The sequence below is a fragment of the Lactuca virosa genome, chromosome 5, assembly GCF_052849685.1.
Source record: "Lactuca virosa cultivar CGN04683 chromosome 5, Lactuca_virosa_CGN04683_v6, whole genome shotgun sequence".
NCBI lineage: Eukaryota > Viridiplantae > Streptophyta > Magnoliopsida > Asterales > Asteraceae > Lactuca > Lactuca virosa.
In genome coordinates, this window is record NC_136430.1 from 405,884,464 (window position 1) to 405,905,392 (window position 20,929).

A 20,929-nucleotide genomic window follows, 5' to 3' on the forward strand; every position below is an offset into this window, starting at 1 on the left:
GATGAGAGCTGAAAATAACCTGGATAATGGAGATTAGAAACAAAAGAAATAAAGAGACCCGAGGAGTAAATAGATCATACATAACTTTAGTACACAAAGTATACCGAGGAGCAATCTATAAGGTATATACTTCATTCGTGATTCTTGAAAGAAATAATGGTGAGTAAAGTGCTTCAAGAATTTTAATTTTGAAAAGAAAAGACGCAAATTTACTCACACCTGAATACCATTGAGGTCTGCGGTAGCTAATCATTTAAGAAGAACTGCGAGTTTGGATTCATTATCCCTAGCATTTCCAAAAATCCATTATGTTTTGTAGAGTCGAGTGCCTTGGTGAAAGCATCAACTATTTCTCATAAGTTGGAACAAAAATAAGTTCAATGTTACCTTTGAGGATGTGGGATTTGATGAAGTGATACCGTAGTTCAATGTGTTTCGTCTTCGAGTGTTAGATAGGATTGTGTGAAATAGCTATCGCACTCTCTGAATCACAATAAATTGGCACCCACAACATCCTGTACCCGTAGTCCAAAAGTTGTTTCTTCATCCAGAGAACCTGAGAACAGCAGCTGGCTGCGGCCACATATTTTGTCTTTGCGATAGATAAAGAGACACAATTTTGTTTTCTTGAGGACTCGCTTACTAATCTTCCACCCAAAAACTGACATCCACCCGAAGTGCTCTTTCGATCAAGTCTGCATCCTGCATGATCTGCATCTGTGAATGCATGTAGACTGAAGTCGTTACCCGCAGGGTAATAGAGTCCCAAGGCCTTACTCCTTTTAATATACATAAAGATCTGCTTGACTGCCGTCAAGTGAGATACTTTGGGATCGGCCTGGTATCTAGCACATAATCTCGTAGCAAACACAATCTCTGGTCAGCTTGCAGTGAGGTACATCAATGATCCAATCATTCCTCGGTATATCTTATGATTATCTAACTCTCCGGTAGGGTCAACTGAGAATATATACCCAAAGGCCATAGGGACCTTTGCTGAGGAGCAATTATCCATTGAAAATTTATTTAATAGCTCAGTGGTGTATTTTTCCTGATGAATGAAGATCCCTTGAGAGATCTATTTGACTTGAAGACCTAGAAAGTAATTAATGTCTCTATTCATGCTCATCTGAAACTTGCTTGTCATGAGCTTTGCAAATTCATCAACCATCCCTTGATCCGTTGAGCCGAAGATGATATCATCCACATAAATTTGAACGAGCATCAAATGTTAATCATTTACTCGTCTTAATAATGTGGGATCTATCATACCTCTTTTGTACCCTGAGTTAACAAGAAACTCTGAAAAAGTCTCATACCAAGCTCTAGGTGTCTGCTTTAGCCCGTAGACCACTTTCTCCAGCTTGTAACAGTGATTGGGAAACTCTTAACTTTCAAAGCATGGAGGTTGTTGGAGATACACTTCCTCTTTAGTTCACCATTAAGGAAAGCACTCTTTACATCCATTTGATGGACCTTGATATTCTTGTGTGCTGTATACACTAGAAAAATACGTATAACTTCCATCCTTGCAACTGGTGCATATGTCTCATCATAGTAAACACTCTCTAGTTGACTGTACCCTTTTGCAACTAATCGTGCCTTATTGTGAATCACAGCACCAGATGAATCTAACTTATTCTTGTAAACCCATCTTGTTCCCACTATGGTATGCCCTTTTGGCTTTGGTACCAGCTTCCAGACTTGGTTTCTTTCGAACTCAGCCAATTCTTCTTGCATTGCTAATATCCAATTAGGATCCATGAGAGCTTCTTTTGTGGTTCTGGGTTCAACCGAAGATAGGAAAACTGCATAATGACAATGATTAGTTAAGTCTGTAGACGAACGAGTTTGAATACCTGTTGATGGGTTCCCGATGATCTGTCCTGGTGGGTGATCTCTCATCCAGATGTGTAGACGAGTTTGCTGATGGTCTGCGGCTGCACTTGATGGAATATCCTCTACTCAGATAAGTCTTCAGGTTGATTTGAAGAAGGTAGTTCCCGCTCGATTTTAGAGCAGCCCACAGATGAGTCTTGGACTGTTGGGATTGGTTCTGCAGTTGTTGAAGGAAGTTCCCCATGGATTAAATATTGGAGTTCCCCCTGAACCAATGAAGGTTCCTCCTAAACCCAATAACGTTGGCTCCCCCTGGACCGACGAGTGATTAATAATCCTTGGATCCGTTCTTGTATCAATATTTTCAACTTCTTCATCCTTAGAGTCTTCAGACACGGTTGACGGATTGATCAGGTTGTGTATAGGTGTCGAAGTAGCATCTTCAAGTAGTGGAACCTTGATTGTTGGAACTGCCAAAGGAGTTGAACTTTCCCCCTCAATCGGCAAGGTGGAAGTATTGAACGAATTTCCTTCCGAAAGAGTAGGTCCAGATACTTCTAAATGATGTTGTTGTGCTACCGGAGACACCAGAATCTTAGAAAGGTGTGATGTCTCTGCAGGATCGAAGAGGTCATCATAGTTAACTTCAACTATGTTTAATGGACCCAAGGAGGTTGGAATATCACTCTCTAGGATGAACTTTGTTTCAGTAAGAAGAGTCGTTCTGCAGACATAATAGTCATCGAATTTGACATCAAAACTTTTGACTATTAGTCTTGTTCGCCATATAAGAACCCTGTATGTAATTTTGTTGGTTGAGTAACCCAAGAAAATGCATTCATCCGATTTCGGTGCAAACTTGTTGAGATGATCCTTGTTGTTGACCACAAAACACCTGCAACCAAAAATGTGAAAGAAACGTACATTGGGTTTTCGATTGTGTAGACCTTCATAGGGAGTCTTGTTGAGGTGCTTGCAGATGATACTTCGGTTTTGAACAAAGCATGCAGTTGCCACTACTTCAACACAGAAGTAGAGAAGTAAGTTGGCAAAGTTGAGCATCGATCTAGAAGCTTCGACCAATGTTCTATTTTTTCTCTCCACTACTCCATTTTTTTGTGGTGTGTAAGGTGCCAATAAGTTGTGGTTGATTCCCTTCGAGACTAAAAATCTATTCAGGAGCTGATTAGTAAATTTAGTGCCATTATCATTTCTTATCCGCCTGACAGGTAGTTTGATCTGAAGCTCTATCTCCTTGATGAAGTTAATCATGATCTACGGTGTATCTGACTTTAGTCTCAAAAAGAAGACCCAAGTGAAACGAGTGAAGTCATCAACTATGACCAGAATATATTTCTTGTGGTGAAGACTGGCTACAGTTGATGAACCACAGAGATCGATGTGAAGGAGCTCTAGAGGTTCAACGATTGAAGAATCAACTATCAGAGGATGGTTTCCCTTAGTTTGTTTACCACATTCACACGTCGGGCACAAAGTATCATTGTTGAACGTCATTATTGGTAGTCCTCTGACTAACTCTCCAGTCACCAAATTGTTGACGTATCTGAAGTTGAGGTGTGAAAGCTTTTGATGCCATAACCAACTCATTTCAGACATTGCTTTTGACAAGAAATACAACTGTGGTTTTCCAATGATTAGAGAGACATCCAAGGGATACATTGTCCCTTCGGATTTAGACTTGATCAAGCACGTATTTCTGTCATTCGTCATGATGTAGCAATATTCACTTTCGAACTCAACCCGATGATCGGCTTTGCACAATTGACCCATACATATCAAGTTGTGTTTTAGCCCTTTTATGTAGGTAACTCGTTGAATAGAGCAGCTACCCATAGTCAATACTCCATAACCCCTGATTATCCCGTTTGCATTGTTTCCAAAAGTGATGTGTCTGCCACCACTAATTGGCGTGAAGTCACGAAGGTATTCTAACCTTCCAGTCATGTGCAAGGAGCATGCACTATCAATCAACCATTCTTCTTCTTGGTCCTCCTTGAACATTGCTTACACAATCAGTTGGTTAGTTTGGGCACCTAAACTAGTTTGGAGCCCGAGGTAACATGGAAAACATTCTTAACAGATGCATGCATTTGGGACTTACTAGCAAGTTTCTTTTTCCATATTTTCCAAGGACCATGATATGTGACTTTCTTTTGACTATTTTGCACTGGAACAGGACGTGTTGCTTTTGTCAGTGGATAAAAACAAAAAGAAAGATTCTTTTCATTAATCCACAGTCCATATTTAGTCAATGGTCTGAAGGTTGTGGTCTTCTTCTTAGGATTGGTCCTTGGACTGTGTTTCTTTGAATTGTCCAGCAGGTTTGAAAAAGACTTGTTAAATAGCCTGGTCGAAGGTTTTGACCTTTTGACAAATGGAAGGGTTTTTGAAGTTTATGAAGTGTGTAAAATACCCTTCATTTTCGGTTCTTTTAAGGAATTTTGTGAAAGTGACTTGACATCCTTTTGAACATTTTCTGAGTTGTTTGAGTCAAGAGATTTTGTCATTGTACATGCCTTTTTGCACGATTCATTGACTGCAGTGGGTTTTGAAATTTTTTTTGCAGTAATGGGTTTTTCGAAATTCCTTTTGCTTGAAAACTTTTTCTGGTTTTTGAAAGTTTTGTTTTTGTAATCAGCTTCCCGTTTTTCACGTCGGGATCTGATCTCTTTTTCTAGAGCCAATTTTGCTTCAAATTTTGGTGGAACAACATCAGAAACATTTAACTGATGTTTTTTAAAATTATTTGTTCGAGGTAAAGACCGAGGAGTTGAGTCATCAGAAGTGGAAAGCTCATGAGTTTGAGAATATTGTCCAAACTCAAAGTTATCAATGGGTAGTTCATGTAAGATAGGATGAATATTAGATGTGAATTTGATCGGGGTATGCGGTAGTGAGGACTGGAGTACCGCAGAGTAAGCCAATGGTGACTTTTGGTCGGGACATGTCTTGGAATACAAAGATGGACAGTCTACTACTAATTCAGGTCCTTCCAAAACGATTTCTTCTTCCACTCTGAACTGGACTAAGAACCGGGACTGATTGTACCAATGATGGGCAAGAAATTATCCAAGTTTCTAGAGGATTCAATATAGATATCCTCGATGACACAATTGTTTCTTAGATCATGAAGTCAACCAAAATAACATCGAATGTCTTCGGTAACAGTTTGTCATTGACTGGATAATGAAAAGCCCGATCTAGCGGGACGTAGGGACGATCGACATCAAACCGAGGAGGAGAGTTCTAATTGGTAGAATACCCAGTGGACCATCCCCAATTATAAGTGTTGTCTATGGTCCCATTATTCACTAAGTTCTCAATAGCTTCACTTTCAGTAAACAATTTTTCAATTAAATGATTCAAGCGTACAATTTCTTTTCGGGCAAGATCCCATTGATTAAAAGCAATATCTAATTGTGTTTCACTTAACACTCTAGCATCTTTTTCTAACAACAAATACTTTTCTAACATAATGACCTTAAGCTTTTTATCTTCTAGTCTTCCTCTCACATGGTACAACTCTTGGGTTGCTATGTTCTTTTCATCTAGGGCTTTGTTGTAATCTGTAAGGACGACAACACATGTGTCATTAAGTATTTCTAAATAAGGTGCACAATCATGCATGCTGTGATCATTTAACTGAATCATAACTTTTACCTACTCGACGATTTTGAGGTTTACGTCTTTAGCCATGTAGTAATAGTTCCTCTGCATGTTCGTTGATCCATCTTCCTCATTTGTTCCCACCACGCAAAATTTTCCTTTCTTCCAGTTATTGTCAAACTCTTCGTCTTCATCCCCCGAGGACCATACATGATGATCCTTCTAACTTGGGCAACATAAGCTCTTGCCTTTCCTTTCTCCTTATCTTCCAATTCTTGTGCCATTCTGAGGTAGAATGCTTTGTCTCGTACCACGTTTGCTTTGCAGTCTCGTGCAAAGTGATTTTCTTTATGACACTTATGACAAACAAGAACTCCGTCTTTTTCTTCAGTAGTGGTACCGGAGTCTGAAGGTTTTTTGATCTGCGGCATTTCTTTTGTCAGAGGAGCATTTTGTGGCTGAGATTGGTGATTAGAGTTTCTGGGATATCTTGAATGGTTACTCTGCAGTTTGAAGTTTCGGTTAAAAGGTGGTTTGGTGAACTGTTGGTTTTTTCGAAAGTTGGGTGGTGGAAGTCTATTAAATTGTTGACTGACAAGGGCGATGGTGTTTTGAAACTCTTCATCGTCATCAAGTTTTGCATCTGCTTCATACGACTGAATTTAGTTGTCATATGAGTGTTGATAGGATGACTCCCCGGTGTAAGGATACTGAGGAGTTTTGATAGTATACTGAGGAGTTTGGTCTATCAAAGAAAGTGGTCCACCCAAGTCTGCACATTCTTTTAACACCGTTGACTCTTGTATTTGAAGTTCACCGTATAGCTTGAATAGTGAGAGAGTTTGGATCTTTCTGTCTCCTTGGACTATCATATTAGCTGTAGTCCAATTTCTACCCAATCCATCCAGGAACTGTAGGTTGGTCTCATGATTTCTTCTTACAGTACCAGCATTTGAATGTTTGGTGATAATGAGGTTGAATCTCTTGAAGGAGTCGTCAAGGCTTTCACCAGGTAAGGCTTTAAAGTTGGTGAACTCATTGAGAGCTGTAGTAAGCTTCTTGTTTTGGGCCTGTTCAAACCCTTGATAGAAATTTTTTAGAACATCCCAGATCTCTTCACAGTTGATGATGATGTCAAAGTTGTCAAGGCAACACCACAAGAGATTTCGTAGAAAGCGATTTCATCTTTCTCCATCTTCTCTAGATCATCGTTGGTAGGTCTGATCATGGTTGCTTGACCTCCACCAAGTCTAGATTGAGCATCGTCTGCTGCAATAGGAGTGAGAATAGGGACATGAGGTCCTTCTTCTACGGATCTCCACATATCTCTACCGAGCCTCTTTAGATCTCTTTCCATTCTCTGGGACCAATGATGATATTCACTTGCAACGAGTATTGGGGCTCTCTTCGAACCACCAACACTTTTTGAAACGTTTAGAGAATAAGCTTGTGCCATTTTACTTGTTTTTTTTATTTTCTTATGAGCTTCAGAAGTATAAAAGGCCTTTTAAATCAGAGTTTTTGAGAAAAAGCTTCAATTTTGAAAGGAGTTAAAAGGAAGCCACTTTGGCTCTGATACTAATTGTTGAGATAATAACTTGATAAAACGTTAGTAACGAGATAATAAGTTGCAGAATTAAATTTAATCTCAGTGGATCTTGTTAGCTCAACAATAATAATAGTTAGGTTGCGGAAATGTAAGGAAAATAAATAGCTGCAAGTTTATATCAATAAGCAGTAAACAAGTACACACAAGGTTGAATCGTAACAAGGTTTGCATGAAAACACAAGTTAGTATAAGATGAACAACACATGTGAAGAGGGACTCGGTTTAAGTATTAGTTAAGATAACTTGATATAGAGATGAACGATCTTATATATTCAGTAAGCTCTGAAATCGTAAATTGGTAAATAATACATGAAGTGGGAGGCTCTATTTATAGATTCCCAAAAGTTACATGAAATAGTAAAATAACATAAAGTAACTGACTTCGATGACCCTGAATGGTACACCGGATATTACAATGAATACAAGCAAAGTCAGTAAAAGTAACTTATAAAAGTCTTCATGCACAGTTCATCTCTTCGGGTTATCTTCACATCTACGGGATCACAACATGACAAAAGTAGTCTCCGGGTATCTTCACTTCGAGTTGACTTCGACAAGGGGGTCCTCGGGTCCAACATAGTTGAAGAGGGTCATTTTCTTGTTTCAACAACTGTGATACTTCTGTCGATTGCTTCAATTATCTTTTCCTTCAACCTCTTGTCTAAAGTCGGACACTACAACGAACATTGTTCTCCGAACCGAATAATTTACTTCGCATTTTCTATCTTAGTCGGACTTGATTTGCTATGACTGCTAAGGTCGGAACAACATTCATTTTCTTAGTCATCACTGAAACAAAGGTAACGACGAACATGAACAAAATAAATTTAGCTACTAGTGCCTTAGTTTCCTTGTGAATCATCCTTATCCCAGTACGAGTCAGGTGCTTCTGGTAGTACGATCCCATACTACATTTCTCACCTACTCATACTTGTCCCAAAAGTTGTCTCGTAGTTTCCAATTTATTATACATGAAAAGAATCACACATCAACTTCACATATTGACTAGTATAACAAACTTTTGAGATTTTATAATTTCTATATGTGATTACAATCATCTTCAAAGTTTATTAAACTTTATGCCTCTTATATCAGGCTACATACTACAACACTATATGTATACTATATGTGTAAGACGACCACTTCATGCTTTAAACTCTGGATAAGCAACTTCTTTCTCTTGATTTACTCAAGCGACATATGTTCCATCTTCTGTTGTATCCATGATCATCTGGAATGCCCTCTCATGTGGCTTTGGCAGCATATTCGGCCTTATAGCTTCCTTTTTCTTTGGGTAGTCCTTCAAAATATGCCCACTACCTCATTATTCGTAACATTTCTTATCATTGGACGTACAATCTCTGAAATAGTTACCAATCCTTCCACATTTGTAGCAGTTCACCTCTCCATCGCATCTCCCAAAGTGCTTATCCTTGCATATATCGCACCATTTTGCTTCTTTGTAACCCTCATATCTCTTGCTGTTGGGGTCAGACTTTGAGAATTTACTCTTCTTATCAAAATTTGAGAGTCATTCATTCTTCCTTTTCTCGCCAACTTCAGCTTTGTCGAAGGCTCTTTCCTTGATCATGTCTTCGATAGATCCGGCAGTCCAGATGGCTGCCTCGAGAGTAGGTGCCTGACATACTGGAACAATGTACTCCCATGGTAGTCCTTTCGCATTTTGTTAGCTCTTCGAGTATGAGGCGCAAGGCGAACTCCATTTTGTCTGTGAAGACATTAGTGTACTCATAAACGGACATGTTACCTTCTTCAAGGCCAGAAATTGGTTCTCATGCTGTAACATGTTTTGGGCTGAGCATAACTTGCGTTTGTAGTGTACCAAGAATTCTGCCCATGTCAGTTGTAGTGGCTTTTTAGGACTTATGATTTTTTCTGACGTATTCTATCTTAGAAATCCAATCCATAACTCCAATTGGAACTTATTTTCCATTAAAAGTTGACGGTTTGAAAGTCGTAAAGTCCTTGTATTTGCATTTGCTACTATCGATTCCTCCCTCTGTGTGGTTCCTCATATCCACTGGTAGTTCATGTTGGTCCAAAGTCCTACTATAGCTTCCCTCTTCGGATTGTCCCTCAGTCAACACTGTTTGATCAACCAATATTTTGACTTCCCTCCTATTCCCTTGGAGCAGTTGTCCGCTCTGCTCCATTTGCTTAGCTAGCATTTCCCGCATCATGGCTTGAATCCTACCATCATGATCGATTTGGCTGTTGGCATTACTTCTGGTGCACACTCGATCGCACGTCGAGGTTCAGGCTGTTGATTTTCTTTATCATTCCCCAATCCACTTTGTGTTGTCACCATGATAATTAAAGTTATATTTTTAACAGTATTAGACTGTTAAAGTCCGTATAAAAATCATAACTCTCTCATACGGTATCTGTTCTCGACTATCTTTATATTGTCGGGATCCTTTTCACAAGATCTTCGATTCTCGTTTTGACTGTTTCGGCTAACAATCAACCGATTTGAATTTCGATTTATGTGTCTGTACTGTTGCGCTAAAACTTCGAAAAATCATAACATCCTCATACGAAGTCATATTTGGATGTTCTCTATATGCACGCTCTCACTTTTACGATTACTACATCTTTCGTCTAGATTACTTAGGCTAATAATCAACTTAACTCTGATTCACATTTTACGATGCGCATAGTCGTGTCGGTTTAATCGCAAAACTTCGGAAAAGCATAACTTCTTCATACGAAGTCGGATTTCAGAGTTCTTTATATGTACGGAATCCTTGTCATATCTACTATAACTGTGGTTAAGGTTAATTATCCTAAATAATCTTCTATCAAAATCATTTATTTATCGCTCGCACAACAAGTAATTTGTTAGGTCAAAAATATGGTTTATACTTTCCTTTTCTAAACATTTATTATTTTTAGTCTTGGGTCGAAAATAATATTTAGTTTATTTGTAGCTTGGACCGAAAACTCATGTTTCTTCGGTCTAGCATTGGGTTTGGGCATTGAGTTTGCGGTCCATATATATATATATATATATATATATATATATATATATATATATATATATATATATATATATATATATATATATATATATATATATATATATATATATATATATATATATGCCTAGGTTATTCTATTCTAACTAATTATTGTGTTATTGTATAAATGATTATAGGCCAATCATTTTACTTATTTTAACAAAATGATTATTACATATTATTGAATTAAATATAATTGAAAAATACCATCTAATTTAACTAGAAGGGTATTTTAGTCAGTTAATATAGATTTAATAAATGAAATTTGCATATTTTAAGGGAAAATAGATTCTATTAATTTTAAAAATCTGATTGTATGGATGATAATTCTCCAAATTCGGAAATTCTGACGGAATATGTTTATCAATATATAGAAAAATAACAAAAATTATTGAACCATACAAGAATACACATTCTAACATAATATATATTTTGATTTAATGAACTTCTTGAAGAATAACAAAATTTTGGATACAAGTTAAAAAAAATTTCATTACATTCTTAGAAAAGAAAAAAATTTATATACTATTCTATGAGAATGTTACACTTATTAATAACAAAGAAATACAAATATATAAATCATTCTACCAGAATATACTATTATTCTGCTAGAATAATCCATTCTTTTTGGAAGATTGGTGGTCATTGTTCATCTTCATCCCGTAATAAGAAAACGCATACATCAGATAGAAACAACCTCAATACTATGTTGAGAAATCTTTGCCTCTGGATAATCAAAAATTAAGAAAACAAGAGAAGTTGTAATAAGAAAACGCATACATCAGATAATAAAAAAAAGTTATATAAGCCCCAAAACCAATGAATTGATAATGATTGAAGCTCGAGAATCACATCAAAACCAATGAATTGATAATGATTGAAGCTCGAGAATCAAATCAAAATCGATGAGAGAGAGCGACAGTCGACAAAAGTGAAGATTTCAGAAGGAGAATAGAGAAATTAGGAAAATCATTGAATCGATAATCAAGACTAATTAATCGTTTCAGAATGAAAAGAAGAAAGAAAAAAAGAATCGAGAAGTTTTACCTGCTGTAGCCGATCCCACAACCAAATCCTTCTTCTTGTTTGACCTTTCCTGCCTCGTCTTCCTCCTTGGATCGACACCACAACTTCTGCTCTTTTCTCCATATCACAATCTCCTCTTTCTTTCTCCGCTTAAGCAATTACACGCCACAAAAGGATTTAGGGCTAGGTTGGTCTGTTAAGGCCGACATTGCTGAATTGATTGGATTTTTTAAGGACGATTGACTTGAAAATTACAGAGTAACCACGATGGTCCTAGGTCAGAGAAACAAAATCAAGAAGAAGGAAGATAGAAGGAAGGTGTTTGGGGCGGACGATGGTGGCAACGGCTTTGTATCATCGGCTAGGGCTTGTAATCGGTGGAGATTGAGCGACTCTAGATATAAACCTGGAGAAATTAGGTTAAAAGTCAATACCATGATTATAGGGATTATTATTGGAAGTTACTAATCAAATTACTAAATTACCCTTATTTATTTATTTAATTATTTAATTTTGATTGGCTCACATTTATGCATACAATAACACAATAATTAGTTTAAACAAATGAACCTAGCTATATATATATATATATATATATATATATATATATATATATATATATATATATATATATATATATATATATATATATGTAAGGTTGAGGAGTCAAGAGAGGAGCATTCATTCATAATTATATTGTAGAGAGAGAAAGTTAGAGAGAAGAAGAGTGTGTATGTGTGAATCTTGTGTTGGACCATCAATCTTATCATCAATACATCATAGATTCATCTTCTTCTTCTTCTCATTCTTCTCCATTTGTTCTTGCATCATCCACTTGATTTGGATTCTGCACCATCAAGTGGATCTGATTGATACATCAAGCTAATTTTTGGGACTTACAGTTGGTATCAGAGCTTGAATTGTATCAATCTCTTTGGCAAGATCTGGAGCGTTTTTGCACTTTTTATTGAAGGATTTTACGTTTTTGGATAGCTTTTGAAGAAATATTGGGGGTTTGTTCTTCGTGTTCTTGATAAAAATAGATTTTTGATCGAGTTTGGAGCTAAAAAGTGTGAAAAACGTTGTTTTTTGACGTAATTTTGCGACTTCCAGCAAGGGCATGGCGGCGGCCGAAATCTCGGATTAGGGTTTCCTCGGAGTTTACAGCCGAAATTCGTTTTCGGTTCGGGGGTTTACGGTCCGAGGTCTTGCAAGTTTTCGGCCCAACAACGTTTTCAGCTTCGGACGTCACGCACGTGTTCGGCCTCGGTACGTTTTCGGTTAGGTCCATTATCGGCCCAACAGGTGTTCGGTTGCACACGTGTTCAGTCCTTGCAGGTTTGCGGCCATCAGCGAATATTCCAAAATTCCGGGGAGTGCAAGGATTCGAACCTGGGTCACACGCATACACAACCCACGCCTTACCAATCCATCTAGCAAGCCAAATGTTATATGCCTTCCTGTTTTAATTCAAATAGCTTCGCTGTTTCGATCCTATTTTCGCAATTTTGACAATTTTAGCCAAAAAATCAAATTTTTGAATTTTAAAATTCCATTTTCTACCCAAAATTTTGGTTTTTAATTTTTGACTATCATTTTTGACTTTTGACCTTAAAATTTTGACTTTAACTTTCAAGTTTGACATTTGACTTTAATATTTGACTTTCTCGTTTAACCTTCAAATTTTTACTTTTAGCTTTTCAGTTTGACTTCTAAGTTTGACTTTTCAAGTTTGACTTTTTAAGCTTGACTTTTAAGGTTGACTTTTAAGGTTTTAAGTCAAAGGGCAATTTTTTTAAACAATGAGTTCCTCAAACATCCCAGTCAATGAAGTTTCATGTTCTAAATCTTGTGAAGCTACAATTAAATTTCTTCGTGAACAAAATGATTTACCAAAAAGGGAAAATGAGGACCTTAAATATGAATGATATACTCTTAGGAAGGCCCAAAAACCCTTAAAAACACAACTAGAGGCCAAAACTAAGGATTTTCGAAAACTTCAAGAGGAATATAGCAATAAATGTGAAAACTATGACCATGTTAAGAGACAACTTGCCGAATTAACTGCCGAACTTGATGCATTGAAAGCTAAATATAATGATGTTGAATTCACGTTTAAGGAATTTGATGTGTCAAGTGAGGTAGTTGCATCCATGATTGAAAAACAACTAAAGTTCAAAGATAATCAAAGTAAGGGTCTAGGGTATAATAGCGTTCCACCTCCCATTAATGACAACTATAACCCACCCCTTGAGAACAACGATGAAGAGACACCTACTCAGTTTGGCCAAACCCCTATCCCAGCTTCAGTTAAGACTGAACCATCTGGGCCTACTCAGGTTATTAAGGTGAATGTTTCTAATGCTCCTACTTCATGTGCAGGTAAAGTAGTAGAGGATAAGGACAAGGAGAACAAAACTAATTCTAGTTCTGCAAATTCTGATAATTGTCAAACCAATGACTCCTTGAACTCAGAATCTATTGATTCTAACTCACTTACTTCTAAACCTGTTGTTGGTAAATACAGGTCACCAAAACAAGCGAAACAAAGTGCCTGCTGCAAGTGTGCTTGTGGGAACAATCAGAGACAAGGCAACGACACGCCACCAGGGGCAAGCAGAAACAACTCCTACGTGAAGAAACATAAGTGTTTTCACTGTGGAACACCTGGACACATTTCCAGAAATTGTCCAAATCACGCATATGTTCCCTACTACGCACAAGGATGGCAGAACACGCCAGGAGGGAGATTCTCAAAAGGAAATCATTCGAAGTCACAATCGCGAAATGCTGACTGGAACGCGAAAAAGGCCAAGAATCCAACTCCCAAGGTCAAGAAGGGAATGTCGGCCAAGAAGCCAAACTCAAGAGATGCTCCTGTGAACCCAAGACCGGTTAGGTCAAAGCCATCTCGACGGCCGACTTCAAGTTCAAAAGCAAGTACTGAGCCACCCATCCGATCGAACAAGAAATGGGTTAAACCCAACTACAGATGGGTACCGAAGGTTCACTCTCCAAAATCTTCTAATGACTCTAACATTTCTTCGCCTTTTGTATGTGATAAGCAGGATATGTCATGGGAGAGAGTAGGCTGCATGGATGAAAAAGGTCAACCCAGTTTCAAAATGGTTTGGGTTCCAAAGACCAACTAATCCCACACTGTGCTGGAGCGGCGATGGAGGAATATCATCAGACTCCAGTTTGTTGATAGTGGTTGTTCCAAGCACATGGTAGGGGACATCTCTCAACTGTACAACACTCAGAACTTTAAGTGAGAGTATGTGTCCTTTGCGGGAAAGGAAGAAAAGGAGAGGATCACAAATGGGGTTTGTGCTTAATGATGTGAAGAATTTTTGGATCTGTTCCGAGATTGAAACACAGCTAAGGATGAATTTGTTGCTGCTTGCGTCTTCAATTGCTGACTTTCGGTTTGAATTCTTTCGATACTCCTGAGTTTTTCCTTAAATGATTCGTTTCAAAGACAAATTTCTTTTAATTTTGCGCATTTATTTTATTTCTTCCCTATGCTCAATTTATGGGGGAGAAATCAAAATACAAACAAAAAAAACAAAAATTACAAAAATATGTTTTTCTTTGGTAGGTAATCATCAGGGAAATGATATGAGATTTAGTGATAAAAGGCAAGTTAAATTGCTTGACAACTTTGATCCCAAAAGTTTTTGTATTTTTACTTTTGTTTTTGTTAAATTTGTTCGTATTTTCTTATATGCACAAATTTAGGGGGAGAATTAAAAAACACAAAACAAAAATTAAAAATTTCAAAAATACAAAAATATGTGTTATTTCTTTTTCTAAAAATTCATAAATCCAAAAATATTGATTTTGAGCGTATTTTTCTTTTATTTTTTTTCTTAGTGTGCTAAGTTTACTTTTTTTTTTTTTTTTTTTTATGTTTATCTCAAATTTTTCATTTGTCTTGAAAAGTGAATTCAGGAGAAGATGAGACTCAAGGAGAATGTATCGAAATATTCTGAGCAGGGAGAAGAAACCTGAAAATGGGAAAGGAATTGACGGATATTTCACTTCACACTACTTTCACAAAGAATTGACGGAAAATTAGAATGCGAGTGATAGACTCTTCTATATTGAGACATATACCGGTCTTAATAGGAGTCTTCGCATCAAATGTTAATGATCAAAGGTCATTTTCACCATGACCAATGTGAAACACCCAACCATTCTTCACCCATATCTAAAATTTTCTCCATCAAATCATTTCCACGTACTGGTACCCCTTGAGGTTCGAGTATAAAACAACTCAGCTGACGGTTGCCAAAAAGTCTGTGTTTATGATCTTAGATGCCTTCTGGTGGGTTATATGCATAAAAATCAATCCTATGGTGTTCATGCAACCCTAATTGCTTTTATCTAGGTTTTCTAATTTGAACATACAACATTGAATACCAAAGCAATAAACCCTAATCTAGCATGCTTATTTCGAAATTAACATAATAAACAAGTTAGAATGATTACCTCAATTTGTTATGTCGTAATAACAAGAACTCCTTGACCTTTGAAAGCTTAGTGCCTCAAATGTTGCACCTCTAATGGAATCACAAACACTCTTGCAACAAGATAACTTAGGAGAGGAGATAAAATCGGCTAGGGTTCCTTCTAAAACACATTGGCCGAAATCCTCATGTATGAGGATCTATTTATAGTTATGTGGGCTGCTTGGGTTTCAGCTGGAAACCCTAATTCTCTGCTTAGACCCTAAGCAATCCATGGAGCCCATCTAGAAAGCCCTTGGACGAAATCTTCTTGGACTCTCCATAGATTTCGTCCAATCCCTTTCTATTAGGAATCCATAGCCCAACTAGCAACTATCAGATAATTGCAATATCAGTCCCCTTTATTTAATCAGTCTCTTTTGACCACCAAATTAATTCCAAATTAATTTCCAATCAATACTAATTAAATAATATGATTTCCAAATAATATATTAATCTTGTAATATATTAATAGAACCATTTTGAGTACGAATTTATTATTCATATAATAAACTCTACTCACTCTCCTCTTGTCATCCTATCAAGTTGCATGGGTGAAGGCAACCCAAAAGGACCATGCTCATAATCGGGTTAACTACATACCAAAATAGTTATGGGCTTAGACACCTAATCCAACAGTTGTCACCATGACTCTAAGTGAAACCCAAAATCCAACACCATTTATTTCTGAATTGACGGTGAACATTTTATATGTTCTAGATTTCACCCATGAATTGACGGATAATAGCTCATATCTGGTGTGACATTGTACAAAATTCCAGTCATGCAACTTCTTTCTAAAGAACTATCGTATCTAAGGAATTGGAAGACTGAAACTGTACAAATTGTCTGATTGGTCTTGTCAGCTTTCTTTACCTAAGAACTGTCACGACACCAGGGCGATTCACCCAACAGGGAAACAGGTATCGCTGAACGTCTCGCCAAGGGCCAAGTTAACTCGTTAACTTGATAACTGTATTGAGATCTATGATCAAGGATATACAGGGGCTAACATCAAAACTAGCCAAGATTAGTTCTCCGATACTCAACAAATCGCAGTGCGTTCCTTTGAGTTCACACAGATACTACGAGAAGTTTCTTTCTGAGCCAAGGATTCATCCTTGAAAAACTGTGGTGAGAAGGGTCTTTATGATTCTTTCTGTGATCCACAGGGACTTTTTAGTCACGGTTACTTCTCAAGGTGCAACGGTGATCATTCAAGAACATTCATTCGAAGGAACTAGAAGTGAAGATCATTTTTCAACATACAATCTTTCAACCCCATAAGCAAGGTGAAGCTGACTTGAAGATTATGTGACAAGTTGCATTGAAGCCCCCTCAATTAATTTGTTGCTATCTATGTACCTGCTAAAGTGATCCAGAAGTATCGTTCTCTGTTCTCTCTGAAGATTCTTAAGTTGAAAGTGCATATTTTCAAGAATCTCTACATGAAGCCTCCACACCCAACGTGCGTTCAAAGTCAAATTTTGAAGAATTGCCCAACTGTTCAAGATGATATCACTCACTTAGAAGATTCATATGCTCATCTTGAAGTTGTGAAGAAATAGAAGACAAATAGCTGAAGCCAAGCTCCAAATGAAGATTGACAAGAAAAGCCAGCTACATTCTTAGGGGGGGTTTGTTGGGTCAAATAAAAGAAAGCTATAAACCAAGGGGGAGATTGTTGGGTAAAAAATATGGTTTATACTTTGCTTTTCTAAGCATTTATTATTTTTAGTCTTGGGCCGAAAATAATATTTAGTTTATTTGTAGCTTGGACCGAAAACCTATGTGTTTTCGGTCTAGCATTGGGTTTGGGCCTTGAGTTTGCGGTCTATATATATATATATATATATATATATATATATATATATATATATATATATATATATATATATATATATATATATATATATATATATATATATATAAGGGTGACGAGTCAAGAGAGGATCATTCATTCATAATCATATCTTTTTCTTCTTCTCCTTCTTCTCCATTTGATCTTGCATCATTCACTTGATTCGGATTCCGCACCATCCAGTGGATCTGATTGATACATCAAGCTAATTTTTGGACTTACATAATTATTACCTATCATATCTTAAATGTCTAGCCCAAATCTATTGGCGTTACATATCATTAAAAAAACAGTAAATAAAAGATAAAACAAACATACTCACAATAGTATTGTATTTTATATCGATAAGTAATAACATGATGTGAGCGTATCTCAATCTACCTTGTTGTCTAGCACAACATTAATCTCCAATCTTTGAACCAAAAAAATTAATTGTAATTGGTACACTCAATGCAATGATCGAATACTGAAAACTAGTTCTTTCAAACAACGGTTGGTCTTTGGACTAACCGAAGTTCACATTATAATTTTCACGTCTTTACCATCACATGCACGTTGTTATTCAGCCAAACTCCGTCTTTCTTTGAGCAGATCACAGTTCGCTTGAATAATTTCGAACAAACATATGTTAAATTTGTTAAAGTAAAGTATGCAAAAGAGTTTACTTTGCTAATATTTTATTTTGACTAACTTAACTAAAAATAATAGACACAACAATATAATAAAATAATTCTAAAATGATTATTAATATTGTCAACGTGTTTCGTAATGAAATAGCTTTATTCAATATATACAAAAAACTGTAGTCATTTTACTAAACGACCCTCTATTTTGATTAATGATTTAAACTTTTTATAATTAAAATAATTTTATCAATAACTATATCTAAAATCCGTTTGGCAAACTTCCATAAACACACTCATATGACAGAATCATGGAATATAATGTTTTTTATCAATGTGTAGAGATAGATGTATGGCATTAGATTCAAAGTAACTCATATGCCCTCTTGACTAATAAAATCGTCTGAGTTGACTTTGCATATCGAAATAGTCACTAAAAGGTAACATGATCCTTTAACATGTATTTTCATCCCTACTTGATGTGTCATTTGTCAATGTTGTTCACATTCTCAAACAATCGTATATCTTAAGTCACAAGGTCCTGTTTATTTGATGTGAATTCGATTTTTAAATTAATAATCATATATATTGTATTTTCAGTACGTGTTTTTATTCATTTTTTCTTTTTTCTTTTAGTTTAAAAAATGTATATTATTTGATGTGAATTCGATTTTTAAATTAATAATCATATATATTGTATTTTCAGTGCGTGTTTTTATTCATTTTTTCTTTATTCTTTTAGTTTAAAAAATGTATATTATAGCAACTACATGTTGCTACCGGTCATAGTTTATTATGTAATATCGGTAAAATTTTATTTGAGACAAGCCTAATTTTATGAAACCATAAGACTAATTTTTTTATTTAAATATTCTAATATATTTTAGTATTCATAAAAATATAATATTTATAATATTCTAATATTATATGTTTTAAAATATTTTAATATAAAATGTTTTAACAATATTGTTTTAGAAAATTACAATATTACACTTATTATATTATTATAACACTGAAATATTAAAATATTTCACTAGCAAAAGATAATTTTAGTGTCACAAAAATATATGTCTTCTCATATAAACTTAACACATGTAATAACTACTAATAATAAGAATTAAAGCAACAAAAAAAACCAGACAAAACTGCAAGATTAGTCCCTGTGGTATTTAAAAAACTTTAGATGGGGTCCAAAAACTTTTTCACTTGTATATAAGGTCCAAAATCAAAATTTTTCTGTATTTTTAGTCCCTGAACAACTTGAAAAGACAATTTTATCTTTTTTCATTTCTTTTTTATATTTTTTAAATCTATATTAATAAATTTATAATTTAAAAATAAAAAAAGTATCTACCTACCCATCCCCCACCCGTAACCCCTCCCTTTCTCTCTTTTTGACTTTATTTCTCTTTTTTTTATACTCACACACACACACACACACACACACTCTCTCTCTCTCTCTCTCTCTCTCTCTCTCTCTCTCTCTCCCACCACCGCCACTGTTGTCTCCATCCCTTCTCTGCACTTTAACTTGCAAAACTCACCTCCGTTCCAAATGTATGAGGATGAGAGAGCATTCAATCCGGACACAAAACTCGAGATTCCTGGTTGTGATGGTTGTTGATCGAGATGGGTAAAGAAGATAGAGAAGACGATGAACAGTAGCATTGGTGAGTTAAATCACTTGAAGAGGTTTGTATTATCTAGTAATTTGTTTACAGGAAAAATCTCGGATGGGTATGTAAACTTGAGTGAATTAGTGATCATGGATTTGAGCAGAAACTCATTGTCTGGGAATGTACCTTTGAATTTTGGTGGTTAGACATCGATCTTGAAGTTTGACCGATGTAAGAACAAATAAGAAGGCAAAATCCTATATCAAATCAGTAATCTGAAGAACTTTTCTCTTTTTGATCTTAGCAACAACAATATCTCCGACGTACTGAAATAGTTCATTATAGGAATTGGTTTTATTAAGCAACTCCATGACCGGTGATCTTAAGAACGTCTACTGGAAAAACCTTCACGAACTCATGGTTTTGGATCTGCCGGACATGAAGTTAACTGACGGGATCTCGGAGTCATTTTTCAACATGAAAAACCTCAAATATTTGGTTTTAAACGAAAACAGTCTCTCGGGAAATCTTTCACCGACTGAACTGAAATGGTTGAGATGGAACCATAGATTTATGATCTAGAGCAATGGACTGAGATATCCTTGCAGTTTATATAACCGATACTGTGTTACAATGTTTTTGATTTGGAAAAGAAAAAAGAACCACATATATCCACATCCATGTTCAGTTCGATTTGGTTCAATTTATCAAGGTTTGTTTGTTTTTGGTATATGTTCGATTTAGACTAGGCTAATGAAAAGAAAAAACAACATTTAAAAGATGCATAACTCAAAATCGATTTCAGAAACACAAACAAATTTGTTTAGTGTGTTTTTAGTGGCTGGTCAATGGAGAGAGAGGGGGGGGGGAGAGAGAGAGAGAGAGAGAGAGAGAGAGAGAGAAGGAGAAGGGGGAGAACGGTGGTTGGGGTGGGGGATAATTGTTTTCTTTTTTCTTTATTTTTTAATTAAAATAGTATTAGAATATTTATAAAAAATACAAAAAATAAAATAAAATGGCATAATCATCTTTTCAAAGCTTTTTGGACCATAATCACATAAATGTTTTGATTTTGGACCTTCCACGCAAGTGGAAAAGTTTTGAACCCCATCCAATGTTTTTTGAATACCACAAGGACCAATCTTGCAGTTTTGTCAAAAAAACCACTTATGTCTA

General features: G+C 36.0%; 1 protein-coding gene across 1 annotated transcript; it reads right to left on the reverse strand.

Moving 5' to 3' along the window:
- Positions 1–1,338: 1,338 nt before the first annotated feature.
- On the reverse strand, positions 1,339–1,905 carry LOC145113938 (putative mitochondrial protein AtMg00820). The gene has a single exon (XM_079049974.1). The coding sequence runs from the start codon at positions 1,903–1,905 to the stop codon at positions 1,339–1,341; it is 567 nt and encodes a 188-aa protein (XP_078906100.1).
- Positions 1,906–20,929: the final 19,024 nt, after the last annotated feature.

Bases quoted from the DNA above. Each gene is read 5' to 3' on its own strand.
- LOC145113938 (XM_079049974.1), bottom strand. From the start codon at position 1,905: ATGAGAGATCACCCACCAGGACAGATCATCGGGAACCCATCAACAGGT.